Genomic DNA, 22,171 nt, shown 5'->3' with positions numbered 1-22,171 from the left:
TTCCCCTTTAAAATCTTAAAAGGTTTATTCTTTTACTTCTCTTGCAATATTAGCCTATTTAGTGCAAGTCATGTGTACATACAATATGTGGTCATTTGATTATATAAAACATGCAATATGCTTTTTATATATTTGAATTTGTGTGTGTTTTTGTACTTTCCAGGCATCTGTTTGTTTCCATTTATATCACACTTAAACACACTAAAAGAGACTTCAGCCCCCTGCTACCCTGCTCAGGATAAGCAGGTATAGATGATGGATGGATGAATAGTTTTTCTGCACTTGAGCCATTCAGACTTCCATACAGACCTTCAAACACAGTATAAAGTATATCAGGCTAAGGCACACACACACACACACACACACACACACACACACACACAAAATACCCTACTACCACCCTGCCCATTGTTGTTCAGTTCCGGTAGAATAAAAATTCCCACAGTTGAAATGGGTGGCTGAGTACACACAAATATGACAAATATTAAGCATTCCCCCCAGAACTGTAGAGCCTTGGTGGACTGGAACTGCAGTCGTGGAGTCACTGGGAACCCCCGTTAACTCTTTAATGTCCTCAAGAAAAAGGAAATGTATTTCTTGGAGGCAGTAATACCAATAATCAATATTTTTTCATGCCCACACAATTGTTTAATATAGGCTTACCAAATGATTGTGACGACACTTCATCTTAAAAGTAAGTATGACAAATAGATACAAGTAGTTAGTAGGTAAGTAATAGTTATATTATTTAGTTAGGAATGAATCCTTTGAATCACCTGCTCTACCTCCCGAAAAAAGATTGGCTAGTCAGGTGTCAATTAAAGCTAACTGCACAGTAGTTCAAGTCTGCTGCTGAACTGCTGTTTTAAACAACGTGCAAAGTATATGTATCAGGATCCTCTGACTCCTCCTAGTGCTCCTAATGGTATTTGTAAGACATTTTAGATTATTTGATTTTCTGCCACAACAGGTCAGTGAGCCTACAAAAAAATTGCTAACCATTGCTGATTGTTCACAAGTCCATTAGAATTGAGGTAATGAATGCTAATAGCTAGGGGTGTGCTTCTCTCCCCGGACGAGCTGAGCTGATATGTATGTATCTAGATACACGGCTATGATACGCTTCAGGGACAATGCAGTTTACTATGGAACAGCGATTCAATGCGATACAATCTCAATCTGATACAGTTCTTAACATTTGTTTAATGTAGACACTTATTATCCATTCTAAATTAAAATAAGCCAGTTCTGTAAAAGTGACATTGCTTACCTTCAAATACATACATTATATAAAACACCAGGGAATCCTTTTTTATTTCTTTATGGGAACAAAATGGAAGACGAATGTCTCATTGCAGAATTACGCGTCATTGTGTAACAGCCATGTTACGCTGATATTACTCTTGTTGCTCTTGACCCTGGCGCTGACCTTTTACCTCTGATTGGAGTGGAGACGCCATTACCAGCAAAGCTTCAGTCAACAGATTCATAACTTTAGAATTGGACCATCAACCGGTTCATGGTACATTTATAGTGCTATCCATTTGTCTCGTAAATCCCCCGCACGAGTTGCTCTACTGCGAGAATGTGACATCATTGCCTGGCTTGTACCACTTATAGCGTTCCAGTTGTCTTTGGGCATTATGAGTCGGAAAGAAGTGCAGCAGCTGTCTTGTTATTGCTTGTGGCTCTTCTAAACAAGCTCAATGTGAAATAATAATGTTTTTCTACAGAAACACTAACATTTCAAGTAATTCCGTTATTGCAAGTCTTACATTTCAATAATATTTTGCCATTTTCGCCTATTTCAATTTCAACAAGTGCTGTGGCGTTTGTCTCGAGCCACCAGGGGCAGTGGCAGGCTAGTGTTATTGTTAGCTACATTAGCCTATTTAGCAAACCAGCTCGAAAACAAAACTTTACTTGTATTGCACGCACAGCAACACCGTGCAATACATAAATTGGTGACTAAAGCAGCAATGTAAACAAGTGTGTAAGAGCATTTAAAATCGACATTAAAACGACCAACGTAGTACAAATACAAAGAAAATACATCTCAATATGGGCACTGCCATCTTTGTTTTGCGGGTCGTACGTTCGTCCTCGTTTAGCTCGGTGTACTGTGAGGAACCCCGAGCTGGACGGCTGAAATTACGACCAAAAGGGGGTGTGTCTCGGTGAAATGTCGCGAGATAGCTGCGAGATTTATACTTTCCAACTCAGGCTGGGGGTTTACGAGACAAATGGATAGCACCATCAGATCCATCCAGGGGTCTGTGTACTGATGCAGTCGCATCTATAACGTTAAAACTAAAGTTCTGACTTGTATTGGTAAACCTTTACACCACTACTAATAGCATCTGATTTGCATTTATACAAAGGCCCACGATCAGATGCTATTATTGAGATAACATGTCCAGATACACTGCAGATTGTTCGATAATACCAGATACTTGTTGTGGGCTCCTTATGTCAGGACACCATGTTCTGTATTGAATTGTATGAAGTGAAACTTGCAACTATTTGTAATGTGCCGGTCGGCAACATTCCAATTTACACCACTGCGACTAGACAAGACGATGTATTGTCTCCATAGCAACGACTCAGCAGGCTTTTCAGTTTTTATTTTGTTGCTGGACATAATTTGTAGTGTCTCAAAATATGAATGAGGATATAGTGATAGTGAGTTGCTTGCTACAGTTGTATTTTCTAGTATGGATGAAACAGTGAAAACATAAAGATATATGGGTATTCTTCATCTGAGTAAGTTTTAAGGCTTGTGTCATACAGACATTGCTGTTCCTCAAACAAACTGATGAGGTGATCCTCTCTTTCCTGTCTGCCATTTCCACTCACTCACAGTTAGTAACTGACTTGACCTGTTGACTTTGCCACAAGTTGATTGGGTGTTAAAAGCGGTGACGTGCTTTATGTTCTAAAACCGGTCACTGGAGATTTGACAGTTGTGGCAATGCCATCGGCCAGCTTGAGTCGTTCTGAGATGGGTAACTTCACGTCGCTGCAACGTCTCCCTGCAGATGGTTTCATGAATCTTTGGTCTGAACTGAGCTTTACTTGATTTACATAAAACAGGCAAGACTCTGTCACTATCTGACTGGATGTCCATCACAGTGTCGGTATGACAAGCCTAAATCAAGTGTCAGGTCTTTAAATCAGCGTCCAAGATTGCCTAAAATGCATCAGTAATCAAATGTTAAGTATGGAGGATGTAGGAGTCAGTTGGTGGATAATCTCACTCTGAGCTCAACGTTTCAGTTAATACCCAGGAAATGGCTGCATGTTAATCCCTTCTGGATATGCCTATATATCTCCGATTCTGGGTACTGCCGGCCACACTAGTTGTTGTTGTCATGGCAATAAGTGATCCCCCAAACACCGGGTCTGGCCTGCAATTCTTTGGATTGACCCTTGACCTCTGAGGCACAGGCCAATCAAAACAATGCATAGCCAAAAAGTAATCTCCGCTTGGTCCTAATGAGGAGCACGGGACACACACACACACACACACACACACACACACACACTTATCTGATGTTTAGCAGCCTTAAGGTTATAAAAACAAAGATTTCATACAATATGCACATGTTTCAGTTATAAATTGTCTTAGTAGACACAAAATAAGTATTTTTTCCTGAATGACCCCAGTTTACTGTTGTTCCTGCTAACTCCCTCAGTTTAATCCAAACTGAATATACCCCAAAGGAAAAAAGTCAATTCAGGCTGTTGCTGTTAGTGTGTGTGTGTGTGTGTGTGTGTGTGTGTGTGTGTGTGTGTGTCGTGTAATACTTTGGAATGCCAGCCACGCTAAAGGATTTCATATCCCTTAAGAGTGCAGAGTGGCCCCTCACACACACACACTCATTCCTCACTATAACAGAGTCTTGGCTAAACCTGGAGATGGGGAGGGACCCCCTGCATAGCACTATATTTCCACTTCCCTAGAGTGTGTGTGTGTGTGTGTGTGTGTGTTCGGCTTGCGGCCCAAGGTTCAATAACTCTGCCGCTCCATCTCTCTCTGCTCCATGCCAAGTTATTTCAGCTGAAGCCGTTCACCCTGTTCACCCCAACGCTGCTACCCATCAGCCCTGAATAGCTCCTCCGAAATGTAATCAGCTGTAGACACATTCTGAAATAATAATAATAATCCCAGACATTTTCCTAAAAACAAGCAAAGGATATTTGTGGTTTGAGAAAACCTGAAATGGGTTCAAAATTCATACTTAGAAAATAAAAGGACTGACATTAGGTTTACCCAAAACACAACAAAAAGAAAAAAGAAGAAATCTGATTGGTCGGCTATCTCCTACATGTATCTGATGCCAGTGGAGCCCGTCAAAAGTGACGACAACATGGGAAAGTAGAGAAAAATGAGAAGGCTCAATTATCTGCTACTTTTCAGAAATACACACAAATCTAAAAACCTCATCTCAAGTATTGCAACAGCGCAGAAACAGTCTGATAATGGGACAAGGCAGATCTTTCCACCATCGCTCTATATCACAAAGACAATGAAAGAATGTAAAAAGAGTTAAAAATAATTAAAGCACTTAAGGGATCAGGTAGGCATCACCCATCACATGTGAACCCCTTGCATCAGGTATAAATCCACATACTAACGTAATTCTTTATTACGGCTTGAGTCTAATGGCAGTTATCACCTCTACTGGAAACACTATTTTGTAACTATGTGAGTTTTGTGAAGTGCTTATTATTGAGGATAAAAAGGGTGTAAAGTTGTAGACACATACTTTCGTCTCTTTTTTACCCTAAGCTCGGCCAGCAGTGTAAGTGTGGACCTGCAGACCCTCTCATATAAAAGCCTGCAGATGTGCACTTCCTGCTGTAACAGCACTGAGGCTTTGCCAAACGTAACACACGCTACACTGAGTCATCCATATGAGTGTGGTGTGTTTAACTAATTTGTGTTTGGTTAACTGAGTACCCTGAGGACCATAACCAGGCTAATATAATAATAAAACAACTCTAAAAAATGAAAACCATACATCATTAGAGAGGGAGAGCAGGTGAGCAGAAAGGGCCCTGCAGTTTCATTCAGTATGATTGTATTTGTATATATTATATATATATGTTTTAAGGTCCAGTGTGTAACATTTAGGAGGTTCTATTGTCAGAAATAAATAATATTCATAGGTATATTTTCCATTGTGTATAATTACCTGAAAATAAAATTGAATATTAGAATGAGCCATTTTTATGTACAGAGGGAGCGGGTCCTCTTCTAAAAGTGTAAAAATATAAGAAAGAATAATAAAATAAAATATAACAAAGATATAATAGAGAATAAAAAAAGTATTATTAAAATATATACACTATATGCAGTATGCAATAGAGGAATATAGTGTGCAAAAAATGTTTAAACAGTGTATAACTAACTGTACATGTAATTATTACAAGGTAAAGTTTGCGCATAGTAGGTTTAAACAGTCTCACATCAGTGGAGGTGGGAGGTAATGGGTGCTATGGTTGAGGATCAGTCTGTGGCTGAAAGTGCTCCTGAGCTGCCTCAGCTCAGTGTGGAGAGGATGAGAGGGGTTATTATTGTTATTATTATTATTAATATTACAGTTTTCCTCAATTGTTTACACACAGTTACTGGTACTTGAGACACAATGACCACAACGTATGTAACTCATGCACCAACCCCCTGAACCAATTCTGCTAAACTACAAGCACAATTCCTGCTTTACACTACACTTTACACAAATTGCAGTTCTAAAACACACTTTTTTCAAAACACTACAAACAATTCTCTGCATTTGAAACAAAGTTCATGAAGAAAATATCTTGTTTTCACGAGGAACACACTGTCATTCAAAATTCTAAAGTTAATTGCCCTACTATGCACACTGACTCATCACATGGGCAAACACCTGTCACAAAGTGCAAAAAAAAGTATATATTTGTTACCGTGTATTTAAGGCCTAAGTCATTATGATGAATGGAGAAGAAGTGTTTTCCATTCATCATATTGTTTTACATTGAGCACATCAGTGTTCAACTGGTTCTTATAAATGTCTATTCATATGATGGTTTGTGTGTGTCCTTTGAAAACAAAATACTATTTTGAGAAGAAATAACATTGTTTTGAATGTGTGTTTTTTGATTTTAGTGTAGAGTTCTGAGAGTATGAGGCATGCTTTCAGAAAATGTGTGTAAACAATCGAGAAAAACTGTATTATTACTACAGTTACTATTATTACTATTGTCACTGCTCATTGTCCCCCATCGTTGCTGTTGTCGTCGTCATCATCTTCCTCATGTTCATCATCATCAGTCACTACTATTAGTGTAGTTGCTGCTACTGTTGTTGCTGTGCAACTGTCTGTCTGACTGTCTGTCTCTGTCTCTGTCTCTCTCACCCCAACTGGTCGAGAAGCCACCCACCTAGAGCCGGAGATCTTCCCTAGGTTTCTGCCTTTTAACAGGCAGTTTTTCCCTTGCCCTTGTCTCCAAGGTCTTGCTCATGGTGGTACTGTTGGGTCTCTGTAAATAATGTTATAAAGAGTTCGGTCTAGACCTGCTCTATTTGAAAAGTGTCCTGAGATAACTTCTGTTATGAATTGGCGCTATACAAATAAAATTGAATTGAATTGAATTGAATTGTCCATAATGGCTTTCAGCTTCCCTGTCCCTCTTCTCAGTCACAGCCTCCACCCTATCCAGCTCCATCCCCACCACCGAGCTAGCCTTCTTCCCCAACTTGCCCAGTCTGTTAGCGCCACAAGTGCCGATGCAACCTCCCCAGCACCACAGCAAGGAAAACTACATACTTGGAAGACTGACTTCAAACAACTCAAATAACTAATTAACACAGAGGCTACATGCTTTATGAGCTATACTGCAGTCACCCACCAGGGGGCGATCACTTTAGAGAGCTGTCATGTCGTCCATCTATATATGTGTCGATGGTGGTAACACAAAACTGTTGTACTGCATTATTTTCAAATGCTCTGTAACATTTTTCACAATGTTGTTTATGGACCTCAAAATTTATCATGGAGAAGAGAGTTTATTTCTGGTCAGGTTGTCAATTTGGGGTTTGGAAAGTTTACTCTTGATTGTCCAAGATTCAGTCTGAAGAGTTGGACACCATTTTATATCAGTGTGGCGGGCCAAACGAGAGGAAATTTTCCTTTTTATGCCTTTATATCTTTATCCAGACATCCCAACTGTCCCGGAAGCTCCGGGAGTCTCCCGCATATTGATAGCGGCTCCTTGACCCCCGCAAATGAGATCCAATCTCCCGGAATCTGGAGCAAGACCGCGCACTAGTGTGTGACTGCGTGCATGTGTGTGTGTGTGTGTGTGTGTGTGACTATAAATGCAGCGCGTGTGAGAATGCGGCAAAGTATTAATGCCCGTCTTGACCGGGTGGCGATGTTGCTGCTGCCTCTCAGGCGCATCCCCTCAAGTCTGCGCCCTTAAAATAGCATCTGAATAAGCGCCACTGACTTTAGACTAGGTTTTTCCTGGTCTGTGGCGGAATTATTTTCTGAAACAGCAAAATAGCACCAGGGAACATTTGCGCCGGAACACGCCTCCTCTTTTCGCTGAACCGCCCCCCGGAGCGCAAGTTCATTCCCTAATTTAAGGACGTGCGTCAGTGGAGGGAAAATTCCAATGTGCGTCGAGTGCAAAATAGGAATTATACAAGCGCCAGTGTACAAAGTCAATTGCGCTGAGTACAAGATAGAGCCCAAAGTGTCTTTATATCTTTCTTGGCTCTGATTGGCTGTTTTCGTTCAGACCCGGTGGATTCTTGCAAATGCCATTAGGAGCACTAGGAGGAGCCAGAGGAACCAGATTTTTGTTCATATTTGTTTTCAAATGGATGTTCAAATGGAGGATTTGGATGCTTTTCAGAATGTGTGGGATAATGAATGCATGATTTGGAAATCACTTTTGCAGGTGTGTCGCTTTCATTTATTTTAAGTTAGTTTAGTTTAGTTTAGTTGATTTTGTCTTTGTTACAAATTATAGTAAATGTGGATTTATTTCTATTTCTGAGTAAATGCTTAAAAACGTCTCTCTGTGTGTCTCTCTACCTGTCTGGTGAATGCTGGGCTGACCACTGCTCTTTTTTCCTCAACTCAGTTCTCAGACTCACATGTGAAGCAGAGCAGTGTGAAACTCACAACATTCAAAAAATAACTTCCTCTTCGACCTTTCTCAATAAAGCTACACTGAGCTTTCATTAGGACAAAGCTTAAGGATGGAGTTGTAATCAATTACCTAATGTAAAGTGTCACTTATGACAAAAGTATAAAAGTTCAAGCTAAATAACTGCATGAGTTTTAAGCTGACCATTTTCAGCTTTGAAAATAATATACAAAATTTCCACCAAATATAGCCTCATGTCTTTTCTTTGCCCTCTGTACCCGAGCTTCCCAAACTTTTCCACGCCAAGGTCCCTGAAATAGCATTTCCTTAGCTTATGGCTGGAACTGGAGGGTCGTCGGTTCAAGTCCAGCACAGACCACAGTATGGACTGGTAGCTGGAAAAGAGCCAGTTCCACCTCCTGGGCACTGGCTGAGGTGTTGAGGTGCCCTTGAGCAAATGAACTGCTCCCAGTGTCTACTGTTTACCATACTGTATGTATCATATGTATCCATTATGTGCAATAAACCATTCTAATTCCATACATTCATTGGTGTGGTCTTTGTTATTAAAAGTAAAATATGAGACAGAAAAATGCCTGGCCACCCCAACTGCCACCCCAGTTTGATGTGAAATTCTGTCAAATTTAGCACATTCATTTAGATTAACATATTACATAATAACATATAAAAAATTGAATTTTACACTTATAATGTGTCTGTTATGTTCGTTATGGCTAAATTTGAGACTTAGTGATAGGCTTAAGTTCAATGATCTGTGATATGATGTCAAAAACATAATCTAATCTAGCTCGGAAGATTATTTCTTCTACTTGTGTCATATTTAAACAAGCTAATATTGATTTAGCATCTCAAAATATTGAGCATCTCAAAATATTAACATAGCATCTCAAAATAATGATATCAACATTTTCCTTATTACAATGATTTAAAAGGCTTTTTTTCCATCACGTTGGGCTTCCATACCATGCCCCCTGTGGACACCCCATGAAAACTCCTCTAGATCCGCCCCTGCTTCTGTGATGAAAGAGCTGGCATCTTTGCTGCAATTACTATCAAATGACGATAGAGGTCAGTAGAAAACGTGCTCATTTTAAGTTTTAAGTCTGTTACTAAAAAAAGCATGCTTTTATTTTGAAGGCAGACCGTCTGTTTTGCTCTAACTTTGCGCAAAATGCTCTGAACTGACCGCCGGATTTCTCTGCTTCCATCTGACCGGGCTTTCATTCATAGCTGGGTCCGTGTGTGGGGAACAAGTACTGGACCCTGACACACACACACACACACACACACACACACACACACACAGAGAGAGAGAGAGAGAGAGAGAGAGAGAGAGAGAGAGAGAGAGAGAGAGAGAGAGGGCCAAATGACAGAGGTTGATCAGCGGCAGAAAGAGAGGGGAGCACAGACACAGGGGAGGGTTCTTTAAATTTCTCTTTTTTCTTCTTTCTCGGAGGATCACTGTCACTTGAGGACTTATTAAACATGCACCTACTGGGAATATCTCTCCTACTGGCTTATCTCCTCTACAGCAACCTGGCCAGCGACTTCAGCCACAGCGACTACTATGATTACTACGAGCTGCAGGAGCAGATGGACGAGCCGGTGAGTCTGGGACAATGTGAGCACAACTTGTTTGAGGTGAACCTGGCCGCGTCTGTGCGTCCGAGCGCACGCAGCGGTGCGGATCCAGGGGACCAGCAGGGTCCAGTATGCGGCTTCAGAGGGGTTCGGAACCACACAGTCAGAATTGAAGTCTCTTAATTCAAGTGTCAGGTTCTTAGTGGAGTATAGGGGATGAAATATGAAGACTAAATATATATACACACACACACACACACACACACACACACACACACACACACTTATTTCGCTTTTATTTTAGGCTTGTGGGTATGCAGCCTACACTGTTAAAGCAAAAGCAAAAACATAATTTCAAGTTTCTGTCTTCATTAAATGTTTTAGTTTTAAGTCAAACTCAAACTCCCAGTTTTCAAATAAATTAATAATAATAGAATAATAGAAAAAATAATAATAATTATAATTTCATTTAATTTTAAAGCACCATAATGAATAAAGAAAAATATTTCTAACATTCAAAAGATTTTATTCTCAATTACCTCAACAACATTTTTTTGGTCTATTTTAAAACTTTAAAGTTTGAGTTTGACTCAAAACTCAAAACAATGAGGTAAGACTGCTGTCTTGAAATAATTAGAATTTTTGCACAACTTGGAATCAATGGACTGCCAGGGATCTTGAGACGATCCCACTGTTGTCCATCACAGCAAATCTAAGTCAATAAAACTCAAGATGTTGGTAAAGGAGGGACTGTGGATCCTTCCATCCCCCCTACTGATAATCCATTAGAGTCATCTTTTAAAGAAAAAACATTCTCTGATTTCACCTTCTCAAATGGGAATATTCTATGGTTCCATTACACCTCTATGACAGTAAGCGGAATATCTTTTGGTTCACCTTGTTATTTTTGCGATTCTGCAGCTAAAAATCGAAAGATAGTTCAATATCTCAATTAAAGATAAACACAGGGAGGTGAATCTAAGGACAGACAGTGTGTAGTGGAGAGTAAAACCACTTGAACTCAGCAGAGCCCCCTGCTGAGGTTGGCATTAATCCCAAGTACACTGTAGTAAAATAAAATCATTCCAGTTGGGTCAGGGCATAGAACATACATTATTGCTGCAATAATTTAACGTTAAAAACTTGGCATTACAGCTATCACTGGACAACAACCATTGTATATCCAGGTAAGTCAATTAAAAAAAAAATGTTGAAACTGATTACATTGAAATTTAGGTAAGTAAGTTAGTTAAGTAACACTAACTCAATTTTGCAAGTTAAATTCTTGATCAAGTAGCTTCAGTAGTTTAAAGTGAGTTAATTTTGTATTTTTTACTTGTAATCTACTTGAAATTACTAATGGAAGCTGCTAAATCAATAATCTATTTGAACTTAAAATGTTTTCAGTGTAAACCATTTCAACAATTTTTCAATTCATGAATTCAAAGCCCAAGGAGACGTCAAATGTCTCTTTTCATCGGTGCCTGGTTAGCTCAGTCGGTAGAGCTGGTGATCCATATACACAGTGGCCCGGGTTTGAGCCCAACCTGTGGCCCTTTGCTTCATGTCATCCCCCCTTTCAGTCTCCATCTATCTCTGTCAAATAAAGGCATAGGAAACTACAATGATTGGTCAAACTTGCAGTGATTGGACAAAACTTAGATTTAGTGGTGCAACTCTGTTGCTTCACCCTATTCTAAGCGCGGAGGAGAAACTACATTGGCTGCAACTAGTGCTAATGCCCCTATCTAGAGCCAGTCTTTAGTTTGTCCCTTCTGGGCTACTGTAGAAACTTGGCGGTTCAAGCTAGGTAACAAAAACACAACAATTTCTATATTCAGGTGATTATACACTGATGAAAACATACTTATGAATATTATATTCCATTCCTGATTATAGATCCTCCTAAATGTTACACACTGGACCTTTAACAGCTGACAGCTTATCGATTAATTGTCAGATCGTTGCACCTCTATTTCCTTGACATAGATCCTGGGAAAATATACCAGTATGACCAGAACAAATAAAAAGAGGAACCACTTTCCTCTCACTCAGTTTGATCTAACTTTCCAAGTTTTATTCCCCTGGTGTGTGTGTGTGTGTGTGTGTGTGTGTGTGTGTGTGGCTTTGGACGAGCAAAAACTTAGGGCGTGTTAGTAATAGTCGGAGCTCCGAATGAGAAACCGCAGATCTCTTTGAGTGTATTTTCCTAACTGATTGTAATGTTCTGGTGCGCAGGATATGGTTAAAGGTTTAGCCTAAGCTCTCTCTGCTGAGCCTCAGGATCTGAGGGGTCACGGTGAGAGAGAGAGAGAGAGAGAGAGAGAGAGAGAGAGAGATGCACAAACACTGATCACATTATGAAACAGCCATTTATTGTTTCACCCACAGAAGGTAATGCTGATATCTACTGGCTTTTGTTAACCGGTTACTATCCATCTGTCAGGTTTTATAATAAGAGTTGGATCGATAGAGCATTGAAACATACTTTTCTTTAATGTCGTGCCAGCACAGCAGATTTGAACCGAACTGCCAGAAAAACTGGACAAGAGAGGAATGGAAACACTGAGAGAGAGAGAGAGAGAGAGAGAGAGAGAGAGAGAGAGAGAGAGAGAGAGAGAGAGGGGTGAATATTTTCCAGGGGGAGGATTAGGAAGGAGTGTTTTCAAATTAGCCAGAGAAAAGAGCCAATGAAGGCAGGTGTCACAGGGGTCACACAAGTGTGTGTGTGTGTGTGTGTGTGTGTGTGTGTGTGTGTGTGTGTGTGTGTGTGTGTGTAAGGGGGGGGGATAAGTGCTAAGCAGTACCATGCAGCCATTTGATCACAGTAGACTCTTAATTGGGATGATGAGTTTTTTCTCCCAGCTCCTGTCTTCCACCTTTAAAGCACTCACAGTTATTGTGAGGAATTTAAGCAGCAACTGATACCAGCTCTTCCCTGCTGAAACCTCAGATAGCGGTCAGGTGTCTGAGGATTAATAAAACACATGTACAGTTTTTACTTGAGCTTGTTGGAGATATTGCAGTATGGGTAGGAATGAGTGTTGTTTTTTTTTATTTAACAACCCGTTTAATCTGCTTTTCCACACTTGAATTGCTTGTTTCATGCTCAGAATAAGTGGTTTGGTCTGTTTTGTTTAACTCAGTTCAAGATCTCAGTTTCAAGACAAAGCCATCTCTAACACAGTAACACAGTAATTGATGAGTAGAGCCTGACTGATATGGGACTGTTGAGACCGATACTGATTTTAGAGGGCAAAACTTCATCCATTATTGATATGGTGGCAGATACAGTGAAACTTTGATCTGAAATATTCTATGTGGATTGTGTGATTTAAACATTTTAAAAGGTCCTAAAAATATCAGGAAAACTCAATCTGATCAATATTCACAAGAAATAATCTGCCCCAAATCCATCCAAATCACTCATTTAACACAAACGTCCTGCAGTTATTGTGTTTACTGAACAAGTTTCTTATTGCTGATGATAAAGTGTCTGTTGCCCAGGCCTATATTAAAATATTGGTTGACTGGACTTAACTGATGGAGTGCACCAATCTGGTGCAATGATTAGCACTGTTGTCTCACAACAAGTCATTATCATCGGTCACACTCATGCAGAAATCCCATATCCTAATCAACTATAGGGCTGCATATCTTTCGCTATAAAACCCTTGTGTGAGCTGGGATCAGCACCAGTGCCCATCAGAATGTTTTACTTGCAGTATGATGGATACAGATTTTCAGCCTGTTAGTGTTTCGTTCTGAGGTTTGGTTGGTCAGCCCATTCATCCATCCAATATGCTGGTCTAAAGGAAAGTGCCTCCTCAGCTACTGATCAGATAGATGTGAAATTTGATATGGACATTCATGGTTGACTGAGGATGATTCCTAACAACTATGAAGGAGGCTGCTTGCAGGGCTTTACAGAGTCTTGTCAAATGTATTTTTATTGCCAAATGAATCAGTGCTACACTGGGTTTCTGTGTGCAGTCCATTATCATGAATACATCAGATTAACTTGATTCCAAAAATGTCACAATGAGTTCTGGCCTGGAATGCTCAAGTTCTGACAAGGAACAACAGTGCTGTATATATCACATCAACATGCTCAGTGAATCATCTACAAAGCTGTACATAGTTCAGTTTAGACCCCCCCTTTGAGTCATTTGACATACAACATTTGGCCTCTTATGGAGGAAAAATCCCCAGTCATCCTCTCCAGTGAACCCTGTTCAGTACCATTTGTCTTTGTGAGTTTCCTAGTGGTTCCTCTTTGTTTTTTACCTCCCTCCATGTTTTCATTGGCTTTCCACATGTACTTTTCCTTTTGACCTGCAGGATCTGCTCCAGATTTTTTTTTTGCTTCATTGCTTTGGGTTTTTCTGAGGGCAAGACCTACCAACCCACCGGTCCTGCACTGAATATTATTTCAAACTAACAGTGTTAGTGAGTAATAACACGATTTCATTTATTAGTACTTTAGTAGTACTTCTTTTAAACATGTGCATGCGTGAAAGCTGCTTGCTGTCTGTTACGTTACTCCAGCCAAGTAATTTCCCCCTGGGATTATTAAAGTACTTCTGATTCTGATTCTGATTCTGATTCATGGAGTTCTAGATGGAAGGAATGTGGGGTACCACATGGCAATACAGTGAATGCCAAGAAGTTTAGACAAACACAACAGAATACTTTAATGTTAAGTCATACTTGTTGTTATTGGACACAGTTATCAGTGCTATCTTTTCTAGATTGTGATAATGAGCTTTCAACTTCAAGTCTCAATTCTGTTCAATTCAGAACAGAATCTTTCTCATATCAACACTGTCTCCTAAAGACCTTAACATGCCTTTTGCACTTATCCATGCACCATCTCTGCAACCAGTGAAGTGTTCACACTGATGCACCTTCATCCTTGGAGGATTTGCCATTGCACTTCGACCCTGTAGTTGGCGATGTGAACAAAACTATAGCTACACATACAATACTGGAATTTATATACAGGACTTGTGTTGATACTCATCAGCGTTTAGGTTTTAGTCGCATCTAGCATTGCAGATCACAACCATTTCAATTCCACTCAGCCTTCCAAGCGTGTAGAAGAAACAGTATTCAATTCAGTTCAATTCAATTTTATTTGTATAGCGCCAATTCATAACAGAAGTTATCTCAGGACACTTTTCAAATAGAGCAGGTCTAGACCGAACTCTTTAAAACATTTTTTCAGGTATTGGTATCCAGTTTCTAGCCACCTGATGAATGTTACTGCAATACTCACTTTCTTTTAGCTCTGTTATTAGGGACCGAGCCAGCGACTGCTGGGAGGCCCTATTGTATCTCTAGGAATTATTATTATTTGCTCTGGATTCGACTGCATATTTGGCGGCCGCAACATGCTTGAAAGCTCAGGAAAATTTGCACAAAATTCAATCGTTCGAGAACTCAACGTATGCAATTGTCCCCGTGTACGGGCACCGCTAAATGGCTAAGCCCCGCCCCCAGAATCAGCCCCCAAGACACATACGACTGACGTGTACAAAAATTGGTACGCATGTCTATCATGATGGGACAAGCAAAAAAGCCTCTTGGACCCATAACCCAAACCCAACAGGGAGTTGGCCATTTTGAATTTCGTGTTTATTCTCTGCAAATCTTTCGCCTTGTATTTGAACGAACTCCTCCTAGGGAATTTATCGGATCAACTTCAAAATTGGTCGGTACAGTCAAAAAATATTGCTGATTAAAAGTTGTGCTATTTGTGACTGTAAGTTGAAGTGCGTGTCCATGGATTTCCGTCAAAGTTTGCCAGGTTGAATCGAATGTCCCTCGGCTTCTGGCGATGAGGGCTTGGGCGTGGGGTGACGTGGTGTGGCGCGGCTGTGGCGGGTGACCACCGTGCAGGCCCCGACGTGAGTCGATGGCAAGGTCCCACCCCCAACGCTGCTTGCAGCTTTAATTCTTTCTGTATTTTTCCTTACTAATGCCAATTCCGATACAGAGTACTGATCCTATATTTTAAAAAATAGATACATTATTATCTTTTAAAGGTATCAGTGTGTAACATTTAGGAGGATCTATTGGCAGAAATGTAATATAATATTCATAGGTATGTTTTCATTAGTTTATAATTACCTGAATATAGGAATTGTTATGCTTTTGTTACCTTATAATGAGCTGTTTTTATCTATAGATGCTACAGGTCACCTTCCATGTAGTCCACCATGTTGAACCACCATGCTTCAACAGTAGCCCATACAGACAAACCTAGCATTGGCTTTAGATAGAGGCATTGACATGTATACTTGCTGATACCAGATACCGCATTTTAGTATCAGAGGAACTTCCAGTAGTATGAACCGCCCGGCACAGCTCAGCATGTGTTAACCAATACGTTATACTGCTGCTGTTACTTTTTAAAGTAATGATTCTTTAAATCTCAGTGCAAAATTTCAGTGAAATTATCTACAAATGATGACTGGGTTTTAAGTGCGACTGACTTAAACGCCATCGCTTTCAACTCCACTAAATAAAATCCTGCAGGCGGTAACTTTTGGCATTTTCAGTGGTATAATTGGGAAACTAGACATACTTGTTGTTCGTAGAAATCGATCATAACATTGTGGTGCCTTTCCCTTGACATATAGCTCAGCTGACCAGGGGACCTGCAGTGTCTCCACCAATAAGATTTGAGCAGGACAGTGAGGCTACAAAGTGTAGAATTATTATACTGAATAGTGCATAATGATGTACCAGGATATGATCCGAACTGTGAGTATTTTGATCCAGTGCACCCCAACCAGTTGGTCACTAACTTTGTTATGGAAGTATTGACGACAAAAGATTTGAGAAAGCTGAGAGCAAATTCTGAGCGCTACTCAGTCTGCAAGTCAACATTTGAGAGCCAGTGCTTTATTGGAAGTCTTTTTGCATGTGCTGTTATTTCCATCTGCTTTTCCTTGACTAATACAGTAATCAGTGGATATGTGAAATTTGAACTTTCACATGTTCACATGCCAGTTTTTACAGTCCAGTACCATTAACAGAACAGTACCATTCAACAACAGATTTAGGATATATATCCTGCTGAGATCATTTAAAAAAATATGTTGGCGCTCTTGTTACACTTACAGACACTTGTTCAAGTTGAGTGTTAGATTTTCCATCAGAGTGCACAGAAACAGTTATGTTTCAGGGATGAATCTTTACTTTTCCTCCAGGAAACCTTGGCCAAGTCAGGGTGAAAAAACCTTCTTCCAAGTCAAATATTACTGTTATCTTTGAAATTCAATGATGGTTTAAAGTGATGATGGTTTCTAGCCGCGCACTGTAGTACACCAGAAAGTTTCCAACCTTTATGTAATCTGTGGATGACCCTGAACTCTGAAGTAGACAGATGGATGTGGTGAAACACTCGACACAATGTCAGCATCCTTCTCTCTCCGCTTTCCCAAGTCTGTCTCAATGTCTCTCTCTTGTTCTCTGTGGACTTATGTTGCTCCACCACTCTTACTTCATCATGATGAAGATGACTAAGAACAGAAAAATATCAATGCTTTTCTCTCCTCCTTTAGCCTTTATCCTGACCCAGTCACCGCACACATAATCTCCCATCTCTCAGTTTCTATTTATTCTCTACCCAAATGCTTCACCTCCTCTCTCTCTTTCTGTGTCTCTCTCCGTCTGTCTGTGTCTCTCGCCCATATTTCACAACCCCCTGGAGTCTGCAGAAGAATGTGGTGTGTAATTAGCGATCATTTCGAAGGAATTTTCTGTGATTACTCTGTGGACAGTCCAGCTCAATCTCACTGCTCCGCCTGAGTGTTGAGATTCATGTCCATTGGCTCCAAACACAAACCTTGTTAACTATAAAAATAACTGTATAAAATGTAAAATGTTCCTCCAGATTCAAACAGACGTAGACATTGTGCGCTTCTGTTCAGCATCTGTTTGGCTGCCTTATAGTATGTGGTTCAAAAGAAAATATTAACATTTTAATTTGCTAAAAGTTCATATTTGATAAGATGGACACAGCTAGTGATAGGCTTTGGTCATTTTGGAAATTCTAACATACAGCATACAGTCCTATATTAATTTCTTGATCTATTTTCAACAAGGGGACAAGGGGAGCCCACATCATTCCAGTCTTTGGGGTGGCTGTGGCTCAGAGGTAGAGCTGGTCATCCACTAAGCGGAAGTGTGGTAACTTCAGCTGGAAAAGAACCACTCGACAATGTCTTGGCCGTAGTTGCACTTTATATAAGGATGGCAAAATGAACATTACATCTAGAGCTCATCTGTAACATCTCTGTCGGCTGGAGGTCAAGCGTACAACAACGCCTGGGGTGGAAATGTCCTTCAAAAGAAATGCAACATATGCAACATCGACCCCTGGTGGGCACATGGCTCTTGTGCTCTTATTCTGAAAAAGATTAACTTAATAATGTTCACATTACAACAGGAAGGTTGGTAGTTCAATCTGTGGCTCCTCTCGCTGCATCTCGAAGTGTCCTTGAGCAAGACACTGAACCCCAAAGCATCATACACACTCATCATACTGAAGTGTGTATGAATGATTAGCTTCCGTTCTGGTGAGCAGTTGGCACCTTGCGTGGCAGCCACTACCATCAGTGTATGAATGTGTATGAATGACATGACATGTAGTGTGCAGTGCATTGAGTGGTCGAAAGACTAGAAAGGTGCTATATAAGTAAATGGACCTCTACTTGTATAGCGCCTTTCTAGTCTTCCGACCAATCAAAGCACTTTTACACTACGTGCCACATTCACCCTTTCACACAGTGATGCAAAGTCCATTGAACAGAAACTAACATTCATACACATTCACACACCGAAATGGCATACTTATTGCACCTCATCCCTCATCTGTATCTATACTATTGGAGCAATTTGGGGTTCAGTATCTTGCTCAAGGATACTTTGACATGTGGCACCAGGAGCCGGGGATCGAACCCACAACCTTCCGATTAAGGAACGGGATGAGGGATGAGGTGCAATAAGTATGTGTTTCTAAATGTATGTATATTTTTTATGTATTGCAATTATTATGGCCAAGATAATCGTAACATAAAATTTTGGTAGCGTCCCATGCCTACATTGAATACACAGAAAATCCTATCTGCCCAACAACTGGCGATTGCATATATTCACACGTATAACCCCACCCCTATCAGGACCCCTCCAGGTTCAGCCGGAAGGTGCGACCCCTTGTGTCCAAACTTAAGGGTACAGTTCCATTCAGGTCAAACAGAGTCAGGGTGCTACTATTGTATATTTTAACATATACACGGAGCCTTAATTAGTATCATTGGTAACACCTGTGTATACCCTAATATTTCATGACAAAATTGTTGCTGTCAAAAAGGTCTCTTTATTCTAGTCTGGAGGAAGCAGTGTGTAGCTTTTAGTGACATCTAGTGGTGCAGTTGCAGATTGTGACTCCCTCGTTCCACCACCGTCCTTCCAAGTGCAATGGAGAAACTAAGGAGGCTGTAAAACTTGTGGAAACGCTAGAACCAGTGAGGTTTTGTCTGTTCTGGGCTACTGTAGAAACATGCCGGTTTAACATGTAGATAGAAATGTCTCTTGATTCTAATGAAAACAGGAATCCTATATTCAGGTGATTATACACTAATGAAAACATACCTATGAATATTATATGCCATTTCTGCCAACAGATCCTCCTAAATGTTACACACTGGACCTTTAATTTCTCAATTTGTTTGTTTTGTTTTTTAATTATTTTGGCATTTCAGTGTGTATAGCGAATTATAAAGGACAGGACATGACTTATTTTTTTGTATTGTGCACAAATCCCATATAAATACTCAAATTTGTTTTAATACTTGTCTCATTGTATTCACATGTATTTAACTGCAGTGCAACTTTTTGCACCTAGGCAGCCAATGTATCATTTCCTGATAGTACTTAAATTTCCTGTAACAATACACAGATGTCCTATTTGGAAATTATTTCTCTAGGGCAAACTGGATGATTATAATATTGTGTATCTATCCAGTGACCATTAGTGTAGTGCTCAGAAAGTGACTGAATTACCTACTGTTTTCAGTGCACTTGTTATGGAGCAAAGCCTGCGAGCTGGTTCAGGCAGTCAACTCAAGCTGCGCTGCTGTACACATGACATACCTCACTCCATAATCAGTAACCAAGCGCACCCTTCCAACCTGCATCTGTATCGCTGCCTGCTGCTCTGTAAGCTATTGCTGCCTGCTGCTCTGTAAGCCCAACCACCAACCCAGCATCCACCTGTAGGCTCCGGCTAGGGGTTTAAAGAATTTGCCTATCACCCCCAATATCTCTATGTAAACATATCTGCAGGGAATCATGAGGTCGGAGCCTAGATGCCAAAATCTAAATATGCTATACTGCTGTAATAAACATTTCAAACGTGAGTTGGCTGACTGTTGTTTTTACTTATGTAACTTAAATGCTGTCTGGAAAGACACCTTGTACCCATTCTGCCCATTAAAAGCTGCATTTTCTGTTAAGTATGGTCATGAACACACATTTGTCCATTTATCCTAGTCTTCATGAAGACATTGTTATTTGTTAATCTGCTTGCCTCCATCTTGGCATGTTAGTACTGTGTTAGACTGTGACTGTGTTAGCAGTGTTAGACTTATTTGGAAGTGAGATCGGTTTATTCAGCATGGAATTTATCAAAAGTGCAGTGGTTGCGGTCTCTTTTTAGTTACCTTGGTTCTCATACGCAGCTCTATTGTCGGACGAAACTTTCATTATATCCTGACAGAGGCAGATCAGAGCAGGAGGAAGCCAGACGAATCTGATCTTTTCACAGATTATCTGCCTCATGTACTACTGTCATAATACAGTGAAAGTTTCAGCAAATTGGTCAAAAAAAAAAAAAGTAGTGTTTCAGAAGCTTTTCCTACCCCTGTGTTGTATATGATCATAAATATTGCCTGACTGATATGGGATTTTTGAGACAGAGACCCATTTTAGAGGGAAAAAAGTTTTTACATTAGATAACATATACGTAATACTAATACAACCAATATGTCTACAATAGCAGCCAACTGATATATCTGCCGGGCTCTAATTATAACTTTCAGTCCCTTAGTTTAATTGAAAGATTGTCCAGATGTCATTCAGGTGACACATCCCATCTTTGCCAACATCATATTATACAGTGGTGGTAGCCTGCTCATTGTAACATGGTCTGCCCTGTACAGACGTGTGTGTGTTCATCTCTAACCACTGTAGATGGAAACCAGGTGAATGAGATTACTCACATGTGTTGGTTATATCCAGAACTCACACAGGCAGAGACAAGTTAAGGTCTATAAACTCTCACTCACTCTTTAAATGGTATCATCATTTCGAAGCTGTCCACACTCAAACAAATAACCTCTTTCTTCTTTTCATCCTTTCTTTATCTCTTTTCTTCCTTCCTTCTATGCCAAAAACTACCAGAGTGACCTTAGTACCTGATTTGTTATATATTATGAAACAGTGATGGTAATAATAGGATAGAGGGACAGCAAGTGGCTAAATGAAGCCTCAATAATGAGATCTACCAGCAAAAACTGTAAGATTTGAATCTGACATCTTCTTGTCAGAAAAAGAATTTAAGCAAAAACCTGTCCCAGATATCCCTGATATACACCCAGTGGCCACTTTATTAGGTATCCAATGCAACAGCTCTGCCATGAGTTCTACTTTTACAAAGCTTATAGATACAATAATTGTTGGTTGTTGGCTCAGACTTATGAATTAAGAATTACATTTTTCAGAGTTTTGTGCATGTTGCCTACCATATGTTGTTTACTTGTGTATTTTGTTTTGGGTTTCTCCAATTCAAATCTCCTCTAACCTGCCTCTGACTAATGACTGACTTCTGGCCTGCTGCCGCAATGTTGATCTAGCGCGAAATTTGATCTGGAGGCTGCACGCTGTATTTTATCTTGAAAATGTACCCTTTTCTTGTTGACTTCCTGTTAGTACAATCTTCTCTGTGCTACTTGACGCAAGTGAGTCACGGCTTCCGTCAAAAATAGACTAGACGCGGACTCTACGCAGAGCAGAGTGGAGGCATACTTCTGGTGGAATTTTGAGCATTGTCTAGAACAGACATGAACAGCTCCAGCAACCGCCAGAAGTTGTCGCGTCTGTGCCGGATGGGATTTGGGGGTTAGCCATCTTTAGCCCTTTGCTAACCTAAACCCTTAACCCTGACCCAAATATCTAAGTGATATTTATAGATCTGTAATGTCTCATTCTCCTCGATGTATCAAGGACCACAGTATAGTCTTATTGTGCCATCAATGAGTTTACAAAATGTATTCAAACAATGTATTTGTACCATTACTGTCTCCTAACTGTCTGTAAACCATGTCCCTGTGGTCTGTTGTGGAGGAGTTTATAGTTT

At 40.2% G+C, this 22,171-nt stretch overlaps 1 protein-coding gene across 1 annotated transcript in view; it reads left to right on the top strand.

Moving 5' to 3' along the window:
• The first annotated feature begins 9,416 nt into the window (after positions 1-9,416).
• The window catches only part of vegfc (vascular endothelial growth factor c), a 70,347-nt gene continuing 57,592 nt past the window's right edge, over positions 9,417-22,171 (top strand). Inside the window, exon 1 of the mRNA XM_051386426.1 lies at positions 9,417-9,768. Coding sequence (XP_051242386.1) covers positions 9,649-9,768 — 120 coding nt within the window. The 5' untranslated portion in view covers positions 9,417-9,648. The remainder of the gene's footprint in view (positions 9,769-22,171) is intronic.

Source organism: Dicentrarchus labrax, unplaced genomic scaffold (assembly GCF_905237075.1).
Source record: "Dicentrarchus labrax unplaced genomic scaffold, dlabrax2021, whole genome shotgun sequence".
In the NCBI taxonomy this organism is placed as follows: domain Eukaryota; kingdom Metazoa; phylum Chordata; class Actinopteri; family Moronidae; genus Dicentrarchus; species Dicentrarchus labrax.
This window is presented reverse-complemented; position numbering and strand designations above follow the sequence as displayed.